General features: G+C 53.0%; 1 protein-coding gene across 1 annotated transcript in view; it reads left to right on the forward strand.

Moving 5' to 3' along the window:
- The window catches only part of Kcnc4 (potassium voltage-gated channel subfamily C member 4), a 20,346-nt gene extending 690 nt beyond the window's left edge, over positions 1 to 19,656 (forward strand). Inside the window, exons 2-5 of the mRNA XM_010606075.2 lie at positions 4 to 25; positions 9,956 to 10,892; positions 12,862 to 13,065; positions 19,561 to 19,656. Of these exons, the coding sequence (XP_010604377.1) occupies positions 4 to 25; positions 9,956 to 10,892; positions 12,862 to 13,065; positions 19,561 to 19,622 (1,225 nt within the window). The 3' untranslated portion in view covers positions 19,623 to 19,656. The remainder of the gene's footprint in view (positions 1 to 3; positions 26 to 9,955; positions 10,893 to 12,861; positions 13,066 to 19,560) is intronic.
- The last annotated feature ends 2,453 nt before the right edge of the window (positions 19,657 to 22,109 follow it).

Here is a 22,109-nt window from a genome sequence, read left to right on the forward strand (position 1 = left end):
CCCCTACTCCTCCCGGGCCGCCAGGGTGAGTGGCAGGAGTCTGGCCTCCTCCTCTCGGGTTTTTGAGAGATGTGTGTGTTAGTAGGTGGGGTAAGGGCAGAGTGCAGGGAGGCGCAGATGAGACTGATTTACCACCGCAGGCCGATCCTGCCTCCTAATCCCTCCAGGGTCCTCGGGGGAATCACACACTCCCACCCTCTCCCCAGCACGCACCCCATCAGGAGATTGCACACACTTGACTTACTACTTGGACCCAATCCCAGCTGCCTGCTTTGCCGCATCCTCCCCCCCTCCCCGTGAGTGGGGTGCCCTCAACTTGGCTCTTTCAAGCTCTATCTTCAGCTGCACCCCACTCCTCAGGGCCACAGTCCTGGAGAACTGGGATTTGGCCTTCTGCTGGACTGAAGCAGGAAACCAAACCGGGTGCGTTGTGCTAGATACTTCCTGGCATGCTACTCCATTTAAATTCTGCCCGCAGCTCATTTCGCTAGCAACTGTGTGCTTTAGAGAGGGGCTGATAGGCTTCAGCATGCTCAGCTCAGGAAGACAGAGCTGGACCAGAACCCAGGCCTCTGGTCCAAGCTGAAGAGGTGCTTGCTTTAGGTTGCAGGTCATGTCCCAGGTCTTTGGCACGTCTGGGATGGCCTGATCTCAGCTGGGGTGACAGAAGAATGAGACAGATAGGGTCTGCTCCTCTAAGCCTTTTAGGCTTCCGTGGCTCGTGGCCAGCCACAGGCTTCCTGGTGATGAAGCCAGATTTGTTGCCACTTTTCTTCCTGCTGAAGCACAAAGTGGCTTCTCAGAAAGCCATGGTTCAGGTTACTGTCCCCACTGGGGGGAGGGGGGACAGGTTAATTTAGGCAAGATCTGGTTCCTCCAGGCTACCCTTTCCTGACTTTCTTTGTTTCTCTTAACCCCTATAGGTGGGAGGAGGTGGTCAAGGAGTTACTTGCGCATTTATGCTTGGGCAGGTAAACCCTGACAGATGGCTTTAGATTCTAAAAAAAAATCCCGGGGGCTGATGTTTGATTTCATGACCACAGCCTAAAGCCTGGCTAGGGTCTGTCTAGGAGAGAGGAAAGAGCAAAATGATTTGTTGGGACTGAGGACTGCTTCTCACTCTGGATGCTGATCAGTATGTCTGGCATCCCAAACTGTCATGTTGATGAGACTCAGGGCCTGGCCCACCCCCAGCACTCCTTGCACTGGGCCTCATCCTAGTTGTGGAAGGAGAAGTTCCATTTCCCCATGCAGGGAGGGTAGAGGATTGGGGAATGGGTCTGTAGGGAAGTGCTAAGCAGGCATAAATGCCAGACCTGGGCAGATGCATCTCCTGCCTGGAAAAGAAAAGAGGGACAGAGGTCTTAGGGGCCATGGCATGCTGGGCTGGGGCTGTAGGCAGCCACTAGAATTTAAAAGTTTTTTTCAGGTGCTTCCCACTGCTTTGGTTTTGTTCTTTGCAACCCTGAAGCTAGCTCAGAAGGCATGAGCACAGTAATGCGCGTGGCCTGGGTCTGCTGTGTGTTTCATAGGCTTGTCATGTAGTTCACTAACCAGCTAGTGTTGGTCTTGGCTGTCTGTACTAAAGGAGATAGGCTCTTTTAAAGATTGGGCAGGGAGGAGGTAGGCCTAGCTCCAAAGAGAAGGGAAAGGGGGACAAACCAGGGAGGAGGGATAAGAGGAGATGGTTAAGGAAGATAGGCCCTATTTCTGAGCATTCAGGGCTGTCTGGGGACTTTTCACATGCTCAGGTTCTTCCCTCTGGGATTGCAAGGACCTATAGTGCAAGTGGTGGTGAACCTTTTAGAGACAAGTGCCTAAACTTCAACACCAAATACACTTATTTATTGCAAAGTGCCATCAATGCAATCGAACTGGAATACTGAGGTTTTGGTTTAGAAAAAGTAACCCATACATTAACATCTTTTGTTTTAAAAGAGAAACAACACGTGTACCGCAGGACTACCATCAACTTAGCATAGATGGCCCAGCCAGGGCTTCTTTAATTAAGTTTAGAGCCTGGTTTGTCTCTTAAAATCCTCCAGGAACCCAAGATCCTTTGCCCTTTTGAAGTGATTCCCTTCAGGCTGGCCTTTTGAGCTGAGGTCTGAAGTTTGGGAGAAGGCAGGGTTAATTTTCTCATTTAAGCAGTGAAGAAACCAGGAGTCAGACACACTACATGTCTTGCCAGAGACACTTAACGAAAAACAGAGCCAGCACACCACTCCTAGCGTCCAGCCTTCAGGTTGTCAGTACTGACAGGAGTAGCGGTCTGCAGCCCCGGCCAGCACACGTCCCAAATGACCTGCTTATGACTAAGTAACTCAGGTAACACCAGCCCTTGGCTGCTTCCTGACACACTGGTGGGAATATACAGGTCTTAAAAATTAATAACTGCTATTCATTGAGTACCCTGTATAAATACTTTGCTGTACATATTTTAATCTCTAATCTTCCCATTGAACTTAAAACAAGGCTGTTACCCCCATTAAACAGACCAAGGCTGTGGGCAGCCAAACAGCTGGCCTGAGATCACACATTGAGATAGTGCCTGGGCTTTGAATTGAAGCCAGAGCTCCCTGACTCCCTACCCCTTGCTCTTGTGATTACCACAGACTTTAGTCACTGATGGAGGCTGTTTTTAGTATGGAGAGGTAATAAACATGCTCTGGCCTGGAGGAGGTTCTGAGATTCTCTACCTCCTGTGGATGGCATCAGAAAACCTAAGAGCAGATGGGGACATCACACAGGACCAGCTCTGTTGCTCCTCAAGGCCTGAGTGCCACACAAGGGGCTCTGGGGCTGCACTTTCCCCACCAGAGAGCCCTTTGCATGCTTTTTTGTGTGCATACCTTTCCTTTCAGCCATGACTACACGGAATGGGTCTACGGCACTTCTGGGTAGTGGCTTGGGATGTCACCTGGAAGGGCACATGAGGGCAGAGGATCTGTGCTCTGCCACGGGTTGTCTCTTCGCACAGAGCAGTTGAGTCATTTGAGTAGTGTGTTGTGATGGGCAAAACAGATGCAAATGGAAAGTGAACTGAGCAGATGAGGAGAGCCTGGTGCCTAGCTACTGACCTGGCCAGCAGGCTGCTCCTGGTCAGGCCCCCAGCTGGGTGTGCTCACCCCTGCTCTTTCCCCTGAGGCTGGCTGCTGCTGAGGTTCTGCGTCTGTGGCCTGAGCTGGATTCAGGGATGGGAGCAGGCTCGTCTCTACCTGCCCACTGCCTTGAGCAGAGTGTGGGCTTCCCAAGTTACTTCCACAGCCTGAGAGGGACCGGTGGAACTTTGGAAGCACCCAGCTATATAATTATTTCTCCCTACTTTTCTAAGAGCAAACTGAGACCTGATAATGACCTCAGGCCAACCCAGTCTCCCAGAGGTTTCAGGGGCCTGACTGGCTTTAACTGAGCTGTCAGCCCTATTAAGAATTATAGTTCTTCTCTGTGCACTGAAGACTTCTGCCTGGATTTTCCTGCAGTGTTTCCCCTCCAAGTGGGGAAGGTGACCCCCAAGCTCTGTGCTACTCCAGGAAGGCACATGGAGCTGGAATTTTACCTTCATGGAGCTGTGTGGCAGGTGCTTGGCTTGTGCTATCTTCCACTGTCTCCTCTGGCCTAGCCGCAGCAGGGATTATTAACGTCAATTTACAGATAAGGAAACTGAGGCACAGAGAAGCTTGCCTGCGTGGCATGACTGATGATAGAACTAGGATCCAAATCGAAGCCTGGGGAGTCCATGTCTGTGCTCCTACTACTGCCTCCCATGACTCCCACCCAGAAAGGGCCTCTGGCTTCTAGAGGGCTCTAGGTGGCACTTACTGGAGATCTTCCTCCTCTACTTTCCCTCTTGGCTTTTCTTTTACCCCTCATCATTTCTAGAATTGCTAGATTCTGACCTTGTCTTTTGTCATTGTGAGATTTTCATGAGGATAAAAGAATCAAGGTTTGGTTAGGAGTAAATTATTAGGCTTCCCCTGGACCAGGGAGAGGACTAAAACTAAGGCCTTCTAGCAAAGAGACAGGTTTATTCCTTCTGAAGATCCTTCAGCTTCTCTGGCATTGTCTAGGGACCCACTGCTTGGTGGTCACGGCAGGCTTTGGAATGAGGGCCAGCAGTCACTGACATTTTACCCTCTGAGCTAGGGTGACAAAAGCCTGAGCCCAGAAGGAGGACAATGCCAGCCCTCCCCAGGCAGCCCTTTTCTTTTCTGAGGAAAAGGAAGGGCTTAGACCAAAGGCTGTGGCCTCATTGCAGACCCTGCCTCAGGTAGCATCCCAGTCTTCTCCGGGTTTGGTTTTGTGTGTCTCTCTTCCGAACAGACCAACATTTGCCTCTGAACATCTTGTCTCTGGATGATGAGGTGTTTATGTTTGTCAGCGTTTGGATTGGTGTGTGGAGTGGGGGAAGGGATTAAAATAAACTTGGGCTATTTTGGAAAGTGGAGGAAAGAGCAGGCAGGAGCAGAGTCAGGCAGCGAGGCCTTGGCAGCAGGGAACCTCCTGGGTCCTTCACCTTAACAGGGACGGTGCCATCTTGGGTTCTGGGCCCCGGAGAACTCGTGTTATCCTCACTCCTGGACACAGCCACTGTGCCATGACCGTGGTCCAGTCCCCTGATAGGGTGTTCTTCAGACCCAGGAGTGGACACTCAGGCCCTGGGAGGAGGCCTCATCAAGACATATGCTCGCCCACCAAAGAGGTCCTAGTGTCTGAAGGTATTCCTGGGTGTACCTTTATCACTTTCAGCCCCAGTTAGTGGGGCTGATGACCTCTCCTCCTGACAAGCTCCCCAGAACCCAGAGGGGAGCAGTAGTCATTCAGAAAACATTTACTGAGCACTGCACAACAGAACTATGGTGGGTTCTAGAAATACTAAAAATGAGTCAGAAGTGGCCTCTGCTCCTGAGGAGAGCCAGGTCACGTGGACAGGGAAATTAGGTGATGAGAAATAACAATAATAGTAAATCATGAGAGGTGCAACAGAAGTCATAAAAAGTAAAAGTTCAATACAGGAAGAAAAAGGAGGGAGTAAATAAGTCCTACCTTACATGGGATGGGGAGCGGCTTGGCAAGAAAATAGTTGAGCTGGGTGGGCCTTGTAAGATAATGAATTCACTCCCTTAAATAATTTTTTAGAAGGAGGAAGGTTATAAATAAATATATAAATACATAAAGTTTCAATGTGGGTAGTGTGAAGCCAAGCAGCGATAGGCAAAGGGGGGAGCTTCCAGGCCGAGAGACTCGTCCCAGCAGAGGTAGGACCACGCAGGCCCTCGATGGGCAGTCACCAGCACTTCCTTTCCACTGACTGGAGGCTTCTGGCAGCCCGGTGGTGTCAAGACGACCAGTGTGACTTGACAGAGGGCAGACATTGAAGCTAACTAGACACAAGCCAGAGGGTCCTGGTCCAGCCTAAGTGGGGGCCAGGGCCGGACTTGCTCCTAAGGGAGGTCTGAGAGGATGGAGCAGCCATCCTTCAGCCTGGGTTGGGCCTTTGTGCAGGCCTCCTGGACACCCAGGACAGCTCAGGGTTACCTCCCATGGCAGAACACCCTCCCTGCCTTTCCTGCTGCTCCACTACCTCTCCAGCACTGCCAGGCACTAGGATCTCACTTCCCTCCCTGGGAAGCTCAGCCCCTCCCCCAAGCCCACAGATCTTCCTCTGCTAGTGTCTTTGGCTGTGTTCTCAATTTTCCCTTCTCCTACACTTCGTCCTTAATATAGGTTTTTGGGCATGAATCTCCTTATGTTTATCTGTCCATCTGTCTCCCTGGCCTTCCTTCTTTGGGCTCTCCTCCCCTGCCCTTAATGATTGTGTTTAGTTCCCAGTGATTGGTGTCTGTCACCTCTCCCCTTGTCCAGCCTGTGCCAGATTCTTGAGACACTCTGGGCTCTGAGTTTCACAGTACCACTTCTTTTAATCCAAAAAACAGCCATAGAAGGTAGGTTCTACTCTCATGCCCTCTAACTTACCGAGTGCATTGTAGCCTCAGGGCATTTGCACTGCCTATTCCTGTTGTCATTGAGGGCTAACCTGATCACCCTATTTGAAGTAGTCCTTTTACCTTCATACCTTGTCTCTCCTTTTTTTTCTCTATAACACTTATGCCACCTGACATGCTATGTATTTTACTTATTTGTGAAGAGTTTTCCTTCACTAAAATGTAAAGTCCAAGAGATAGAGGTTTTAGTTTCTGGTACATAGTAAGCTCGTAGTTTTCCATTTTCTAAATGAAGATCCTAAGGAGGCTAGGAGAGGTTAAGAAATGCATGAAAAGTCTGGTAGAGAGGGCCAAATTGAACCCATAAGTAAGTATATGACCTGACATTTCCACCAGAATGGTCTTAGGGCAGGTCGGGGAGGCAGCTGGCAATGGGTCTGACCCACTAGCTGAAACACCTGGGCCTTTGGAGACAGGCGAGTCCCTATATAACACAGCACCAGCAGGAAGCTGTGTCCTCCGTCCAGGGTACTGGGACCCTGTTTCCTCCTCCTCCTGCTCTGCTTCAGGCGGAGCCAGTTCACACCAGCAGTTTTCTGCTTGGGCAGTTGCAGAACCTGTGACCTGTGTCTTCAGGCAGTGCAAAGAACCGACAGCTTCAGCTGTAAAAATCAGGGCAAATCGCTTCTTCCAGGCCTCGGTTTCTTCATCTGTAAAAGCAGAAAAGAGTTGAGTCAGATGACCTTCTGAGTCCTTTCTACTTCAGAAAAGGCAGAATTCTGTGATATTTTGCCTTTGGAAGCTGTGTACAGGAGCCCCCTCAGGCTTCCACACCGAAGCACTGCCACTATTTTATTGAGCATTTGCTGTGTAGAAGCTCATTTAATCCTGTAGTGACAGTGTAAGGTATGTACTAGTGCTGTCTCCTCTTACAGTACTGCTTACCTGGTTGAGTGGCAGGGTCAGGATGTGCAACCCAGGCAGTCTGTCCCAGCGAGTCTTTCAGCCCGAGGCTCCCCCAGCTCTCCTCTGCCCTCAGTCTGGCGGCCCGGGGGCTTGGACACTGCCAGGTGTACAGGATGGCCCCATAGTACTGAGCAGAAATCTGGAGCTTGAGGCCCTGTCCCCTTGCCAGGTGAAGTCTCTGCAGCCAACTCCTCCCAGGTCCGCTTTGGTTCTAGGAAGCCCTCAATCCAAGAAGTTGGGAAAAAAAGCAGCACCAATGTCTCCCAGTCCCATCCGTGCCAGAATCAAGCAGATCCACCTCTTAGGACGTAATCAAGCTTGGAGAATAATTTAGAGAGAGGAATCATCTGGGCCTCCAAGTGGAACTTGTAACCTTGGAGTCACACATAGGACAGTTCTGTATTTAGGGGGAAAAAAGCAGAAGCGAGGGAAGACAGCATTAGTGAGGGGTTGTTTCCTAACCTGGGAGGGGTTTTGTATCCTGGGCCTGAAGGGTGACTTTGTCTGCTACAGGAGGAGCTAGTGGTGAGCAGCTGGGGATGGAAGCAGGTGCCTTGTCTCTGGGGTTGAGTAGCCCAGGCCATGCCATCTTCCCTCCCTCTCTGCTCCCTGTGCTTAGCCCCTTGGCAGCTCTTCCTGAACTTGTTTTTCCAAATCACTAATTAATCTCATGCTTGGGCTCCCTGGTGGGCCAGCTCTCTTGGCTAACTGTCCTCAGAGAGAGAGAGAGGAGAGAGAGAGAGAGGTCTCAGCTTTTCATGCTTCCTGGTAGAGCTGGGAGGTGCTGTACCTCCCCCTTACTCCAGCCCCCTGTGCTTCTCTACTTAAGGAGGGGAGCCAGGTCCCTGGAGTTGCAACACCACCATGGCTGCCACAGGCAGGTGCTTTTACCAGCTCTCAATGATGGTCATGGAAAGCCCACATTAGCCTGCAATGTCTGGGCAACCCATTTCTCAAGGGAGGGAAAATGAGGCCAACAAAGGCACTTGAAACTTACCTTTCCCAGGAAAAGCAGATAGGGAAAGCTCCAGAAAAAAGTGCAAAGCAGGGTAAATGGCCACCTCTGTCTCCAGCCTTTTCTTTTCATGCTATTTCTGATCAGTCCATCCAAGCTAAAGTATAAGTTGAGGTACATCGTCCTGTGTGATAGGAGATTTGTCCTAAGCCCTAAGGAGACACATCCCCTTGGATTAAAATAGGATTGGGAGCTGAATGAGAACAGGCTTAATAATTCAGAGCTGGCATTCCTGTCTGAGCATTGATCCTACTCGGGGTTGTGAAGACAGGATAGTCTGAAGGGAAGGTACAGACTCTCAAGTTAAACACTTAGCAGTTCAAATCTAGTTTTCTCTCTTCTAGATGTGAGACCTGGGATAACTAACCTTTCTGATTCTCACTCAGTTCCTCCTTCATAAAATGGGATGATGAAGCTTGTCTCCCAAGTCCCTGGGAGGTTGAAACCAGTGGCACATAGAGTACCTTACAGTTCCAGGCACAGAATAGGCAGCCAACAAGTGTCCATGGCCCAAGTTCCTTCCTAAAACTCACTCCTGTTCCAGAAGCCCTGGAGGTATGGCTTACGTTTTATATCCCTGCAACCTGTGTTCTGCATGGGTGTTTTGCAGTCCAAAAAACAGGTGGTTCCACATTTCCCTGCCAGTATAGACTCCCCTGGTGCAAAAACCTCTCTGAAAGGTAAGTCTGAGTCCTCATTGGACTGGGCAAGTCCACGACCAGGTGTAAATTGGGGCAGAACAGTCTTTGGCTGCTGAACAAGCATGGGGCAATAAGTCTCCCTCATCATTATTCGGGCTCAGCACTCTGCTCCAGGAGGAAGCCCAGCCCACCCACTCAGCTGGACAGGCAGCAGCAAGAGACAGAGTCTGGACCCCAGCAACAGGCACGCTGACGGTGCTGGATGGCCTGGCATGAATGAAGGCTCCATAATTGACATTGTTACACACGTATTTCATCTCCATTCATAATGATTGGACACTTAAGCCTCACCATTTTCTGCAGACTGCTGCTGTCATCATTCTAGCTGAGATCCCAGCAGCTGTCAGAAGCATCTTCTGCCACTGTGATCCTAATGGGTACAGTTCATCATTCTTTGGAGCCTGTTGTCCCAGGAAATACCAGTTTGTGGAAAGAAGAAGCTTGGTTGTTCTGGGCAGACAACTATCTCCTGCCATGGTCCATGTTGTATTCTTTCAGGGACTTTCTCACTATGTGTAGTTAGTCAGCAAGGATGCCCTGAGATTAGAGGCAGGAGAGAGGGACTGAGGCTGGCTTGAGGTGGCTCGGGACTGGAGTTGGGGTTAATAGGCATAGCCAGTGGCGATCCAGGGTCATTCCTTGCTGGCCCCCACCTCTGAGCATCCCTAAAAGCAATGGGCCTCAAACTTTAGTGTACATCAGGATTAACCGGAAAGCTTATCAAGATTTCTGGACGCTGTACCCATAACATTTCTCACTCGTTAGGTTTGAGTGGGGACTGAAATTTGCATTTAGAACCAGTTTCTAGGGACCTGATGCTTTTGGTTCAGAACCTGACTTCAAGGAGCCCTACCATAAAGCCTAGTCGCTCCTGCCAGGTTCTGTGGACAAAGCTTCCCCTGAGAGCTTGTGAACAAAGCCGCGTTGCAGGCCCTGCACCAGACCCCCTTAATGAGAATCACAGTGGAGGGAGGTTTGCAGCTGGCTTGTATAACTCTACAGTTAGAGAACCCTTAAAGCACAATGGGTCAGAGCAGGCAGAGCTCAGGCAGGGCCAGGCAGCTGCATTTCCTGACTTGTTGCTTCCTGCCAAGTGCAGTCTCTTCTGTGAACCATGACAACAATTAGTATTATCCCAGGACACCTAAGCAGGGGGACAAAGACCTCCTGAGGAAAGAATTCCAGCCCCAGAATCTGTCTGAATCCTACCTTTCATCTCATGGACTGCCTGCAGCCTGTGTGCCCACTCCATGAGCACAGCGCCCTAGCCCCAGCAGAGTCCGTCTATCCCGACTTAACAGCTGTTCTCTGCTCCTCTCCACTCACAGGTAGTGGCCTTTGCCTCTCTCTTCTTCATCCTGGTTTCCATCACCACCTTCTGCCTGGAGACCCATGAGGCCTTCAACATTGACCGAAACGTGACAGAGATCCACCGGGTGGGGAACATCACCAGCGTGCGCTTCCGGCGGGAGGTGGAGACAGAACCCATTCTGACCTACATCGAGGGTGTGTGTGTGCTGTGGTTCACACTGGAATTCTTGGTGCGCATCGTGTGCTGCCCCGACACCCTGGACTTTGTCAAGAACCTGCTCAACATCATTGACTTCGTGGCTATCCTGCCCTTCTACCTGGAGGTCGGGCTGAGCGGCCTGTCCTCCAAGGCGGCCCGCGACGTGCTAGGCTTCCTGCGCGTGGTGCGCTTTGTTCGTATCCTGCGCATCTTCAAGCTCACGCGCCACTTTGTGGGGCTGCGGGTGCTGGGTCACACCCTGCGCGCCAGCACCAACGAGTTCCTGCTGCTCATCATCTTCCTGGCCCTAGGCGTGCTGATCTTCGCCACCATGATCTACTACGCTGAGCGCATCGGTGCCAGGCCCTCCGACCCACGGGGCAATGACCACACCGACTTCAAGAATATCCCCATCGGCTTCTGGTGGGCCGTGGTCACCATGACGACGCTTGGCTACGGGGACATGTACCCCAAGACGTGGTCGGGCATGCTAGTGGGGGCGCTGTGTGCGCTGGCCGGCGTGCTCACCATCGCCATGCCCGTGCCGGTCATTGTCAACAACTTCGGCATGTACTACTCCCTGGCCATGGCCAAGCAGAAGCTGCCCAAGAAACGGAAGAAGCACGTGCCTCGGCCAGCCCAGCTCGAGTCACCCCTGTACTGCAAGTCTGAGGAGACCTCTCCCCGGGACAGCACCTACAGTGATACCAGCCCCCCTGCCCGGGAAGAGGGTATGGTTGAGAGGAAACGGGCAGGTGAGTAGGGCTTGGGAAGGAGGACAGCCCATTCCCACAGTGGCTGAGGGATTCCCAGTTGAACCTCAACCCTTGGTACCTAGGGCTGTGCTTTAGTGTTCTGGCTTCCTAAAATATAGATGTGCTTTCGTGAGGGCAAAATAGCAAAGGTTGGATTTCTCTATTCTCTGACATTCATGGTCTATAGTGAGTCTTCTGTGCAGTGTAAGCTGCGATGGGCAGTGCATGGGGCTGTGAGATAGAATCTTTAGTTTCTGTTCCCTCTTGGCCTTGTGCTGTGTGCCCTGAGGCCAGTCCCTCACCTTCTCTGGGCATGAATTTCTCACCTGTAAAGTGGGAATGATTATCAACACTGTATCCCCAAGATGCTGATGAGACCCAAACGAATGATGGATATGAAAGCACTTGGAGAAGCTACAACTGCTTTGCTAATGTCAGATGCTGTCATTGGTAGCCAGAGAGCAGGGCAGCTGTTCTTCCACGGTGCATCAACACATGAATCACTTCTTTCCCAACGTTTGAGTCTGGTGTCTCTTGGCCTAAAAAAATGCGATAACGTAACAGCAGTGGGAGGCTGCCTTCTGTTCAGCACAAGCTAGATTGAGTCCTGGGCTCAGGGTTTGACATGAGATGGAAGGGGGCCGAGGGTGGGGGCTGGGAGTGGGAGAGACGGGTGCCCACATGCTGGAAGGGGGACTTGGGCATCAAGTTCTGTCCTTTGGGGACTGGAGAGGCCAGCCCAGAAAAGCATACTCCACCTGGGTCAGGAGACAGTTAGGGAGGGTGGCCTCATGCCCAGCAGTGCAGAGCTAGGCCAGAGGGCAGGCTGTTAGGACGGGATGGGCTCCAGGGGAGGGTGGGATGCCTGGAATGGAGGACTGGCAGATGCCAGGGCTGGACGGGCTGGGAAATTGAGGCAAGACAAAGTGGGACTAGTTCTCCAGGGGAGGAAGCCAAGTCAGAGCACTCATTTCTGGCACTTTGGCATGTGCCCACTGTGCATACCTGGGCCCCCCACTCCTGGGGTCTTCAGAGGTCTTGGTCTTCCTTGATAGAAGACTGGATAGAACAGCACCCCTCAGGGTGTTCTCTTCTCCCTACAGCAGTGGTGCCCCTTCCTGTGCCTGAACATACGTCTCCTGGGGGATTTCAGTTGTCCTCTGAGGCTTGTTCAGGACTCAGAATCCTTCTGTCCAAATGTAGCGGTCCTTAGCTTGTCTTGTCAGCCATGCCTGTTTGCCTGCTCTGAGTGCTATGCCACTGTAAGGGCTTGTGTGGCAGTGCCCAGGCCACTGTCTTCAGACTGGGTAGCCCCTCTTGTCCAGGTCTCCTGTGCTGCCTGACCAAGGCAAGGGGCTGGACCCAGAGCCACAGCAGTGGAGAGGAATTACAGCTTCTTCTGCAAAGAGTCCTCTCCAGATGCAGGAGAGCCCAGCAAGCAGAGGGCTCGAGTCTGGGCACTGGCCTCGAGCCTAGGTGCCTGTGAATAAGAATAACTCATGTAAGTGGTAGAGGGAGAGAGTGGTGGACACCACTGTGTAGGTTCAACTCTCATGGTGCCACCCCTCCTCACACCCAGCCAGCCAGGAAATTCTCCACAGGAATGCAAACTCATCGAAAGGCCAACCTGAGCCAGACCCAAGGAGGAAGCAGAGTCTGCTGCCAGCCTGGGCTGATCTCATGTGGCAGCCTCAGAAGGCAGAGCTAGGGGATCCTGTTGTAGGGTATCTGTGTTATGCCCCACCGCCCAGGGAAGACTAGGCTGAGGCCGGGAGGGAAGCCATCTTCAGACAACACAGCGTCCAGTCCTTGGCCCTGGCCTCCAGTATCATTTCCCTCCCAGTGATACTAGGAGCTTCCTCCGGGTAGGGAAATAATACGCTGGGACTGGGATCTGAGAGCCCTCAGATGACCTCAAGGGGGCCCAGAGGCAGCCCCTCTCAGCCTCCTTTCTGTCTGCTCCCTTCAGACTCTAAGCAGAATGGAGAGGCCAATGTGGTGCTGTCTGATGAGGAGGGAGCTGGACTCACCCAGCCCCTGGCCTCTGCCCCCACCCCTGAGGAGCGCCGGGCCTTGCGACGCTCTGGCACAAGAGACAGAAACAAGAAGGCGGCTGCCTGTTTCCTGCTCAGTGCTGGGGACTATGCCTGTGCGGATGGCAGTGTCCGGAAAGGTATGGCTTCCCGGGCTGGGCAAGTGGGGGGCCCCCAGAGAGCAGAGTCTCTCCAGCCCCCCCCCACAGAACTTGAGGTCCCCCCTCCCCTGAGCCCATGGCCACCATCTCCTCTGCCTTGGATGCGTCCCCACTTTTAAGACAAACACCCTGGCCTTTCAGTCTCTGAATCAGAAAGGCCTTCAGTATCCCAAAGATTCCACAGAATCCTCCCCAGAAAAATAGTGCTAGAGGATTGAGGGGACACTGGGTCAGGGACTTAGCTTCTCCTCCCCATTTTTAGTACCTCCTCTGCCTCTGGGTCTTGCCTCTGCCTTCAGGCCCAGGCCACAGGTCCCTGCCAGCCTTTTCTCAGGACTCCCTTGAACTTAGCTAAAGCTTTTCCAAGTTGTCCCCAGAGATTCCCACAGCTGTCAGGAGCCGATGCCAGGCCTTCAGAGAGCCCCACATGGGCCCTGTTCCTCTCATCCTTCATGTGGAGCCTGGATCCAGGGTGGGCTGACCCAGATCTGCAAACACTTGGGTGTGAGTCTTCTCAGAGGAGAGCCAGAGGGGACCAGGGGCTGGGGTAAATGGGCAACAGGTCCCATCTGAGGAATGTTCTGATGGATTTGGAGAGTTAACAGGAACAGCTCGTTCCCTGCCTATCCCTGAAGGCTAGAATGCCATCACCAGGCTGCAAGCCCATGGGCAGAGCAGGATGGAAGTAGGGCTGTGGTGTTAGGGATTCCTGCCCTGGGAGAGGGGAACAGAAGTGATCAGGAGTAGGTGAGGGCCAGTGGTGGCTAAGACCACACACTACTCCTGCCCAGTTTCCTGTCACTTTTTATTTTCTCTGTCCCTGTGACCTAAGCTCCCTAAAAATTTACCAAGTTCCAGGACTCCCCAACAAATAAAGCTTCTGCCCAAGTTGTTTGGCCACTTCGTAGCCAGTCTGATTTTCCACTCCTGACTTCCCATTATCCCCCAAACTGCACACTTATACTGGATTATAGGACAGGGCAGTGGCTACTGCAAAGATAGCCTGTGGTGCCTTTGGCTGCCTAAACATGTACCATCTGCCCCACCCAGGCAGGCCTCTGGGGTACCTTCCTAGACCCTTCCTTCTCAGCACCACCGCTCTCACACAATCCTCAAGCCACCCTGACTGTCAGGCCCTGAGGCCGTGTCTTGGGTGGCAGAAGTCGCAGCAGTGCCTGCCACCTGGAAGGAAATGGCCCAGCCGGCCTTAGCTGAATGGTTGCAGATGGAGTGTTCTCAGAGCTCGTGCACCCATCACCCTGGTGTCCTTGAGCAGAGAGACAGTGGACAGCGGAGTGTCAAACCCCTTTGTTTCCCTCCCTGTGCTGTGAGGAGCGCAATGGAAGCAGAAATGTGGAAGAGACTGTGAGGGGCAAGTAAGGAGGGGCCTGGGTTACTGGAGACAGCTGTGCCTACAAAAAGGGGTACATGTACACATGCAGGGGGTAGGGAAGCCTATGTCCCCCCACCCTATTTCTCTGGGGTGCCTGTGGGGCCCAGATGCTCTATTTTCAAGATGCCTCCACATTGCTTCTTGGCAACAAGCATGTAGCTCAGCCAATTAGAGTGACCTTCGAATAGGAACAGGTGGGTTGCTGGGAGACAGGCCCTGCTAAGCGAGCATGGCAATTAACATCGCCAAACTCCCAGTGTGCACTCAACTTTCCCCATGAGGTACCATGCTGCACCTCTCTGAACTAAGCTACATTTAGGGCCAGGAGTGAGTGGATCTGGGCCTCCTCTGGCCCTTCACACAGACCCACCATTGGCCTGTAGCTGCCGAGGTGTCAGTGTCAGCTCCCTGGATGAATGTGGCAGGTGCTCATCGGGGTAGAGAAGGTGGTTGCTGGAGGCTGCAGGGTCTTTGTGCAGCTGGGTTATCAGGAGTTTGAAGGGAACTTATCTGGAGATAGGAGAAAATAAAAGTCAGCTAGGTGTAGGGCCCTGGAGCCTGTCCTCAGGAATCCAGAGACACAAAGGCCTGGGAGAGTCAGATCCTCTCCCAGGAGGGACAGACCCATCTGGCCTAGCCCAGGGCCACCTTGGAGCATGGATTCCATGGAGCTGCCCTGATGAGGAGCTGTGCCCCTCTGACCCATGTGCCTTTTCTTCACCAAGGCTGTGCAAAGTCCCGGAGTCTAAACAACATAGCCGGAGCGGCTGGAACCAGTCTGGGGCTGTCTCCACTGGCATCGCGGTACAGCTCACCCTATTCTCCGAGAAAGCTCCTGCTGTCCCATCCCTTCCACCCGCTCACCAGCCCCCCACCTGGCCCCTCAGCCCCTTAGCCACACCCCTGGCTTCCCTTCCCTCTGGGCATAGGGACACACACAAGCAGGCACATCACTGCCCTCCCAGCCCCCTTCCCTCGTGGGGCCTGGGGAGCAAAGGGAGGAAGACAAGGGTCAAGCTGGAGGAGAGCTGCGCGCTCCTCATGTTCAGCAGAGAGGAGGGATTACTCCCAGGGCTCCTACCCCTCCCCTCACCCTCAGTGTCTTCTGAGCCATAGGTGCTGGCACACCCATGCCCTGCCTTCCCTCAGGATCCTGAGGGCCAGGAGCGGTGCACCATGCACCTGGGACCTGTCACGCTTGCTGGGGAGACACGCCTATGTTAACATTTTTAATCTCAGCAAATGCATTTCCATTCCTAGTGGCCATTAACCAGTAACCAAACAGCCTGTCTGTCTGTCTGTCTGTCTCTCCATTGTACAAGACCAGTGAGGAACAAGGCTGTTGCATGGGGCATCTCTGCTGGCATAAGGGGGCTTTGGCTCCTCAAAAAAGCAGTGTCCACAGGCAGTGCTGCCCTGGGAGAAGGGACCTGACGTTTTCCACTTCCAGCCTGGGCTCAGGTGGGAGCTCCTGGAGTTAAAGCCCCAAGCTTGGTGTAGGCCTTGGATGGCTGGCAAGGCGCAAGAGGCCCTCCTCTCTGGATACCTGTGCCCAAATTGAGCGGGTGACACGCTTTGGCGGTGCCCAGCCTCCTATCTGTGACCTGCGCTGCAGCATCTCTCTCACACGGCTTCCTCTGCTTCCGCGCGAGGGTTCCTCCCTTTCAAGCTCCCTCAGACTCCCAGCCCTGCCTCTGAGTCACCTGCCACTCCCACCCAGCTTCTGCATTCTGTATTCCTGCCAGAACCGGAGACTCATCTAATTTCTATAATTAAGTGTATTCATTTACCTAACGAGCCCAGGAGCACAACAGGTCTGTGAGTCATTGGGTTTACAGGGGTACACCTTGCACAGGGACAAGTGAGGGGAAGTGAGGAGACAGAACCACCCTGCCCGCACCTGCTCCTGCTGCTCCCAGGGAGGCCCACACGTGCCAGCCAGCCCTCCCCCCGCAGGCCCTCCTCCACCCAGACCCAGGAGCCAAGGCCTCAGCCGAGGCATTTCCTGTTTCACCTGATGGGAATTAGACCTGACAGCAGAGCTGTACGCCTGGCAATTTTTAGAGTCAGATTATGCAACTTTGTAACGGGAGTGACTAAGGAAGGTCCATGTTTTCTTTCTCCAGGGTGGCAAAGATAGTCGCAAGACAGCTTTTAGGGTCCTGGCAGGAGGCTAGTTAATCTGGGGGCCACACCAAAAGGCGACCTGGACAAAAAGATCAAGTTTCCTGGAGTTAAGGTGTGGTGGAAGGTGCCAGGAGCATTGTCATTTTGGTGCCCCCATCAGCCCTGAGCAGTCACAGGATGTCCCTGCCAGAGAGGTCTGCTCAGTAGGTATCCCACTGGATCCTCCAGCCTCACGGGTCTGTGAGGCCTGCCTGCCACTTCCTCTTGGAGTCAATCGACCCATAAGAACTGAGACGAGATGATACAGGGGCATCCGTGTGACCACCCTTCAGAAGGGAATGGGCCCCTTTAGGTGGAGGGATGGGACAGCCTGTGGGGAGGATGAAGACGCTGGCACACCCGCCCCTTGAAGTGGAGCCTGAGAGCCCACCTTCCTCACAGCATGGTCAACCCCGCTCCACAGGGCTCCGAGCGCAGGGGGATCTGGATGGGGCCTAACTGGAGATGACAAGCTAGGTGTTCAACTAGCAGGGGCACCACAGCTATAGTCTCTGCTGACTTGCCACTGTGGTTCAGGGAGCTGAGGTGGCTATTTTTGTGGCAGCCCTCAAACTGTCAGGAACCCAGGTTTCCACAGCACCCACCGCCTCCTCCCCTCTTCCCTCCTACAGGGATGGGCATGTTCTTGGGGGCACAGATGTCCCTGGGCGACATGATGCAGAAGTGCCAGGCTGGAGCCCCTAATGTCTGGGGGAGGGGCTCCCATAAGCCCTCCCAACTCTGTCTTCACAGGGGAGAGACAAGGCCCAGATGGTGGCAGAGCTGTGCATGGGGCCCGCCCCCAGCCCCGGTCCAGGTCCTCTGGGCCTTCCCGGGGCTCCAGGAAAGGGTGAGTCCCACCATTTCTAGAGCCCTGGACTACTCCAGGCCTGTCTGTGCTTCAGCCCCCACCCCCAGGCCTTGGGCATCCCTTCTTGAGAGAAGGCTTTCTTCCACCCACACTCTGAGAGTGTAATTCGCTTTTCCTTGGATTGGACTTGGACTTACCCAGTATTTCAGTTTTTAGAAACCTTTCTCTGCAGCTGGGCCTTACCTTCTTCCCACAAAGCAGGGAAGCAACCCATACAGAGCTCTTAGCCTCTTTCCAGTCTGTACCAGGCATAGAGAGCCTCAGCCCCCAGGCTTCTGAGAGGAGTAGCAGTGAGTGTCCTGAGAGGGAAAGTGACTACTCAGCCTGGAGGGGAGGAGGAGAACCTAGCTCTCAGCTCTAGGAGGCACCTGTGGGTTGGGGCTGCCCTTCACAGGGCACCTGGGAGAGCAGGACCTCCTTTGCCCTGACCAGTGTCACCTTCTAACGCCCCTATCGTACTCCTGTTGGGTCATATAAGTAGGTTCTAAAATAAGGTTTTGAGGAAGGCCCCAACTCTCAGAGGCCCCCAAGGATGTGGAGACCGTGGAAGCCACTGAAAAAGCCACCTAAGTCCAGGCATAGCAGCATACATGCCTGTAATCCCATCTACTTTGGAGGCTGAGACAGGAGAATTAAAAGTTCAAGTCCAGTCTGGGTGACTTAGTGAGACCATATCTTTAAAAATGAAAAGGGGCTGGAGATATAGCATGTGGGAGGCCCTAGGTTCAATCTCCAGTATTGGAAAAAAAAAAAAAATCTACCAGAGGCCATTCTGTCCTCTCAGAATGCCTTACCTGTTCCCTATCACCCTGGCCAAGATCCTGTGGTATCCCAGGACTTCCTACCCGTGTGCCCTAGGATCTAGTGGCCTCTAGGAAGTCCAGTGGCACTCCCTTTTCTCTAGCAAGGGGCGGGGGGAACCAGTGGCTGGATATTACTCAAATTACACAGACAGGTCACTATTAGGAGTACTTGGGAAGACCACAGCTCCCTTTGCTTGTCCTCAAATTGGCTTCTCTGACTTCCTTCAAGAATACTATGGGCCAAGGGGCAGTGTTTAAAGGATAGCTGGGGCCTACAGTCTTAAGGAGATGGAAATTGTCGTTCTAAGCTAAGAACACTCTTTCCCCAGAGGACGACAGCCAGGGCCGAAGCTGTGAGGTATGGAGGCCAAATCTAAAAGCTGTGGGGGTTGTCATAGAACCTTCATGGGGAGGCTGAATTTCTTACCTGTGCTGTTGGCCTAACCTCGCTGGCTGCCCTGCTGCTGCTAGGAAGCAGGGGAAGAAAGGACCAAGCCCCAGGTGTTTCAGGTTGAAGGTGAGGGGCTGGCAAGAGCTCTCTGAGGGGTTGAATCTCTTGGTGAAATGCCACTTGACAGTCCTCTTCTCCGGAACATTCTCTTTTACCTGAGGCTGCATGCCTTCCATCTGCAGGGCCTGTTTGTGTCACATTGAGAATGGGGCTGGGTAGGACGTGGCTCTATAGTTTCTACCTTCTTGACCAGTGCTTTGGGACAGTAGGGTAGTCCAGGGTGGTAAGGGCAGTTGGAGATTTTGGGAGGAGAGCTCAAGTTTAGCAGGCAGTAGCTGGGGTGATGGTCCATGAGCTACAGGAACTTTCCTCACCACTTCCCTGCTCGGCGGCAGACTATGGCCCTCTCTCACTGCACTGGAGCTCTGAAGACTTGGGAGGTGGTAGTTCCCAGAGCTAGTGGTTACTTGAGCAGGTATAGAGATGAGCTGCAACATCACCTGAGCCCCATTAGCCCAAAGCTGGGTTGGCAGATGGGTGATGAAGGGCTCACCCATTCCCTGACCCACCCTTGTTCTTCCTGGCCTCTTAGCCCTGGGTTCCCTGTGCCTTCTAGCTCTGCTCCTGGCCTGCTCCTCACCCCACAGCCTGTGGGTCAGTGGCTGGCTTCCTTCTAATATCTTGTTCTTTGTTTCTCCCTTTCTTTTGCTGAACTCCTTGCCCCCCAGAAGGCAATGTTGAGCCGAAAGCGTGCGTCCCAGTGTCTCACACCTGTGCTCTTTAAACACAGAGACCTGCCAAGACGCCCTCTCGTCCAACTATGCCCAGGCTGAAGTCCTCACCCTCTCTTAAAGCGGCACCAACGTGAGAGAGACAGGCAGACAGACAGAAAGCCAGAGGCTTAGGGAACTCTGGAATCCAAGCACGAATCTTTCGCTGAGAAAGACACAGATATCCTTGTTTGCACAGGACTGGTGGAAAACCTCCATGTGACCCGCGGGGCCCAGAGCTGTCTGGGTCTGATGTTTTGCTCTATTGTACATTGAAGAGATATATATGCACATATAGTATCTATATTCATACATACTATACCCTTGTGTGTAGTGCACGTGCAATTGGTGGTCTGTCATGTTTGTTAGCCCATGTCTCCCCTAGCTCTCTCCCTACCCCAAGTTTCCTTCCCCCTCACAGATTCCTTGTTTCTTCTGACTGTGTGGAATGTCCCGGGAAAAGTCCACCTGGGAACTGCCCGACCAGCTGGGTGGTCCCAGGCTACTCTCTCAGACACGTTTCTCCTGTTAGGAAGTGGCCTGTTGAAGTCTGTTGAAGGACAGACTGACCTCCCCCGACCTAGGGACACTGCTCCACTCACCCAATCCCACCCCAGATTGGGGTTCTACCTCCTACCCATATCCAAGTCATGGGGGACCTCCAGAGGCTCCTCTGCAGACTGTTCCACTCCTTGTATCACTCCTATCTATGTCCTTTATGGAGGGGCATATTTTATTGTTTTTATTTTTTAATATTTTTGTTCTGTCTCCTTCGTCTGTTTGTTTTCAAAGATGCTGCTGGGCAGATGGGCAGGGAAGGGATCTGTCTGCCCATCTGGCTCAGGGGTCTGAGAAGGGGATGCCTCGGGCGAGAGGAGACCAGTTGCAATACTGTACTTCCTGGCCAGTGGCCAGAGAATGTGTGCAATAGTGGAGGCCAGGTGACCCCTTCAGCCTTGGCCTCTGCCCCTCCCTCGGCCCTCACTCCTTCCCTCCTGACCCCTCTCTGCTGTTGGTCAGTCCTTTCCTAAAGCTGTCCTCTCGTGTGTGTCTGAGGCATGCCTAGGCCAGGCCCTGACGCCCTGTCCGCATGCCTTCAAGTGTCATGCTGTGCTCGAGCCCCAATAAAGACATCGAAGTGTCCTGTTGCTCCTCTGTGTGAGTGTCTGCCTCTGCCTCTTCTTTCTGGCTCCTGGGTCTGTGGGGACTTTCCTGGCTCCTACCCTCAACACCTGAGCAAGGCAGCACATCTAAGCCTACTCCCACCCGACCAGGAATCCTGCGTGCAGTACACCCTTGTATTTTATAGTTAGAGGTGAGTGCTCAGGGGAAATCTGCCCAAGACCACACCAAGGGGACAAACGCAGGGTCTCTGACCCCCAAGCAGTGTTTCAATCCCTATTCCTGCCACCTGCTCCCCCATAACATGGAAGAAGGCTTTTTTATTGAGGGAACTCCATTGTATCCCTGCTGGTTTGTGCAGGGGGGCCTCCTTCCTTCCTGCAGCAACACCAGTTCTAAGTGGAGCAAGGCCCTGGGGATGCCAGTCATTCCGATGTCTGGATGGCTGATGGACTGAGGCCAGCCAGGGACTGGTGGCAAAATCAGGGACCACTTAAGAGAAGGGAAATGAATTTACTTGGACCCAGATGGGGTGAGCAAATGGTACATAATGGTCAGACATAGCCCATAACCCACAATGTTGTCTCTCTCACCCACATAAGGTCAGCAGGAGGCTGGCTTTATGGGCTGCAGCCCTCGGTGAAATGCTTAGGAGGTGTTGCCATTGTGGAATTGTCGAACTGGCCCTGCAGTTTTATTTTACACCAGACTGCAAACTGTGCAGCCATATCTGGGTGCAGGTTTGTCTCTCCTTTCTCTTCTCTGCTCACTCTCTCACTCCAAGCATAAACTTGGGGGCCTCGGTTTAGTCCTAGTCTGCGACTGTCTAGCTGGGTAACTTGGAGGCAACTCTAAACTTCACTTTCCCCATCTATCACATGGTAAGGATGACAGCACCTGTTTTAGGGACAGTGTCAGAGCCTGGCACACTGCCATATGTCCACGTAGAATAGATGTACAATAGGTGTTAGTGTCCCCTTCACCCTTGGCCTGAAGCTCTCAGGCTCTTCTCTGTAGATTTCTGAGATCTCCATATTGAGTCACACTGAGGAAGGACAAGAGCACACCCTGAGCTGTGTAGGGCAGCGCCCTGTAGCAGGATGAGGACCGCAGGGCCAAAGGGAGGAAAAAAACAGGGGAAGCCTGTTCCTGAAGCGACGGAGAAAATCGGCTCGGAGCCTGGCCAGCAGCGGAGGCGAGGCAGTGGCAGGCAGCCAGTTGTCAATTAAAGATAAAATCTCTCCTCCAACAGTGGAGGGCAGATAGGGCTGCGGGCCCCCCAGACAGGAGAAAGCCATTTGCAGCCAGGCTCACTCGGAAAAGCTTGGCCAGGCGATAATGGGATGGGATGCACCACTGGCCCCATAATGATATTACGCATCAGGGCCTGTGTCCAGGACGGCTGTGTTTTGTTTGTTTTTTTTTTTTTTTTTTTTTTTTTTTTTTT

This window comes from Fukomys damarensis, unplaced genomic scaffold, assembly GCF_012274545.1.
Source record: "Fukomys damarensis isolate Sample0158 unplaced genomic scaffold, DMR_v1.0_HiC HiC_scaffold_33, whole genome shotgun sequence".
NCBI classification, from domain to species: Eukaryota; Metazoa; Chordata; class Mammalia; order Rodentia; family Bathyergidae; genus Fukomys; species Fukomys damarensis.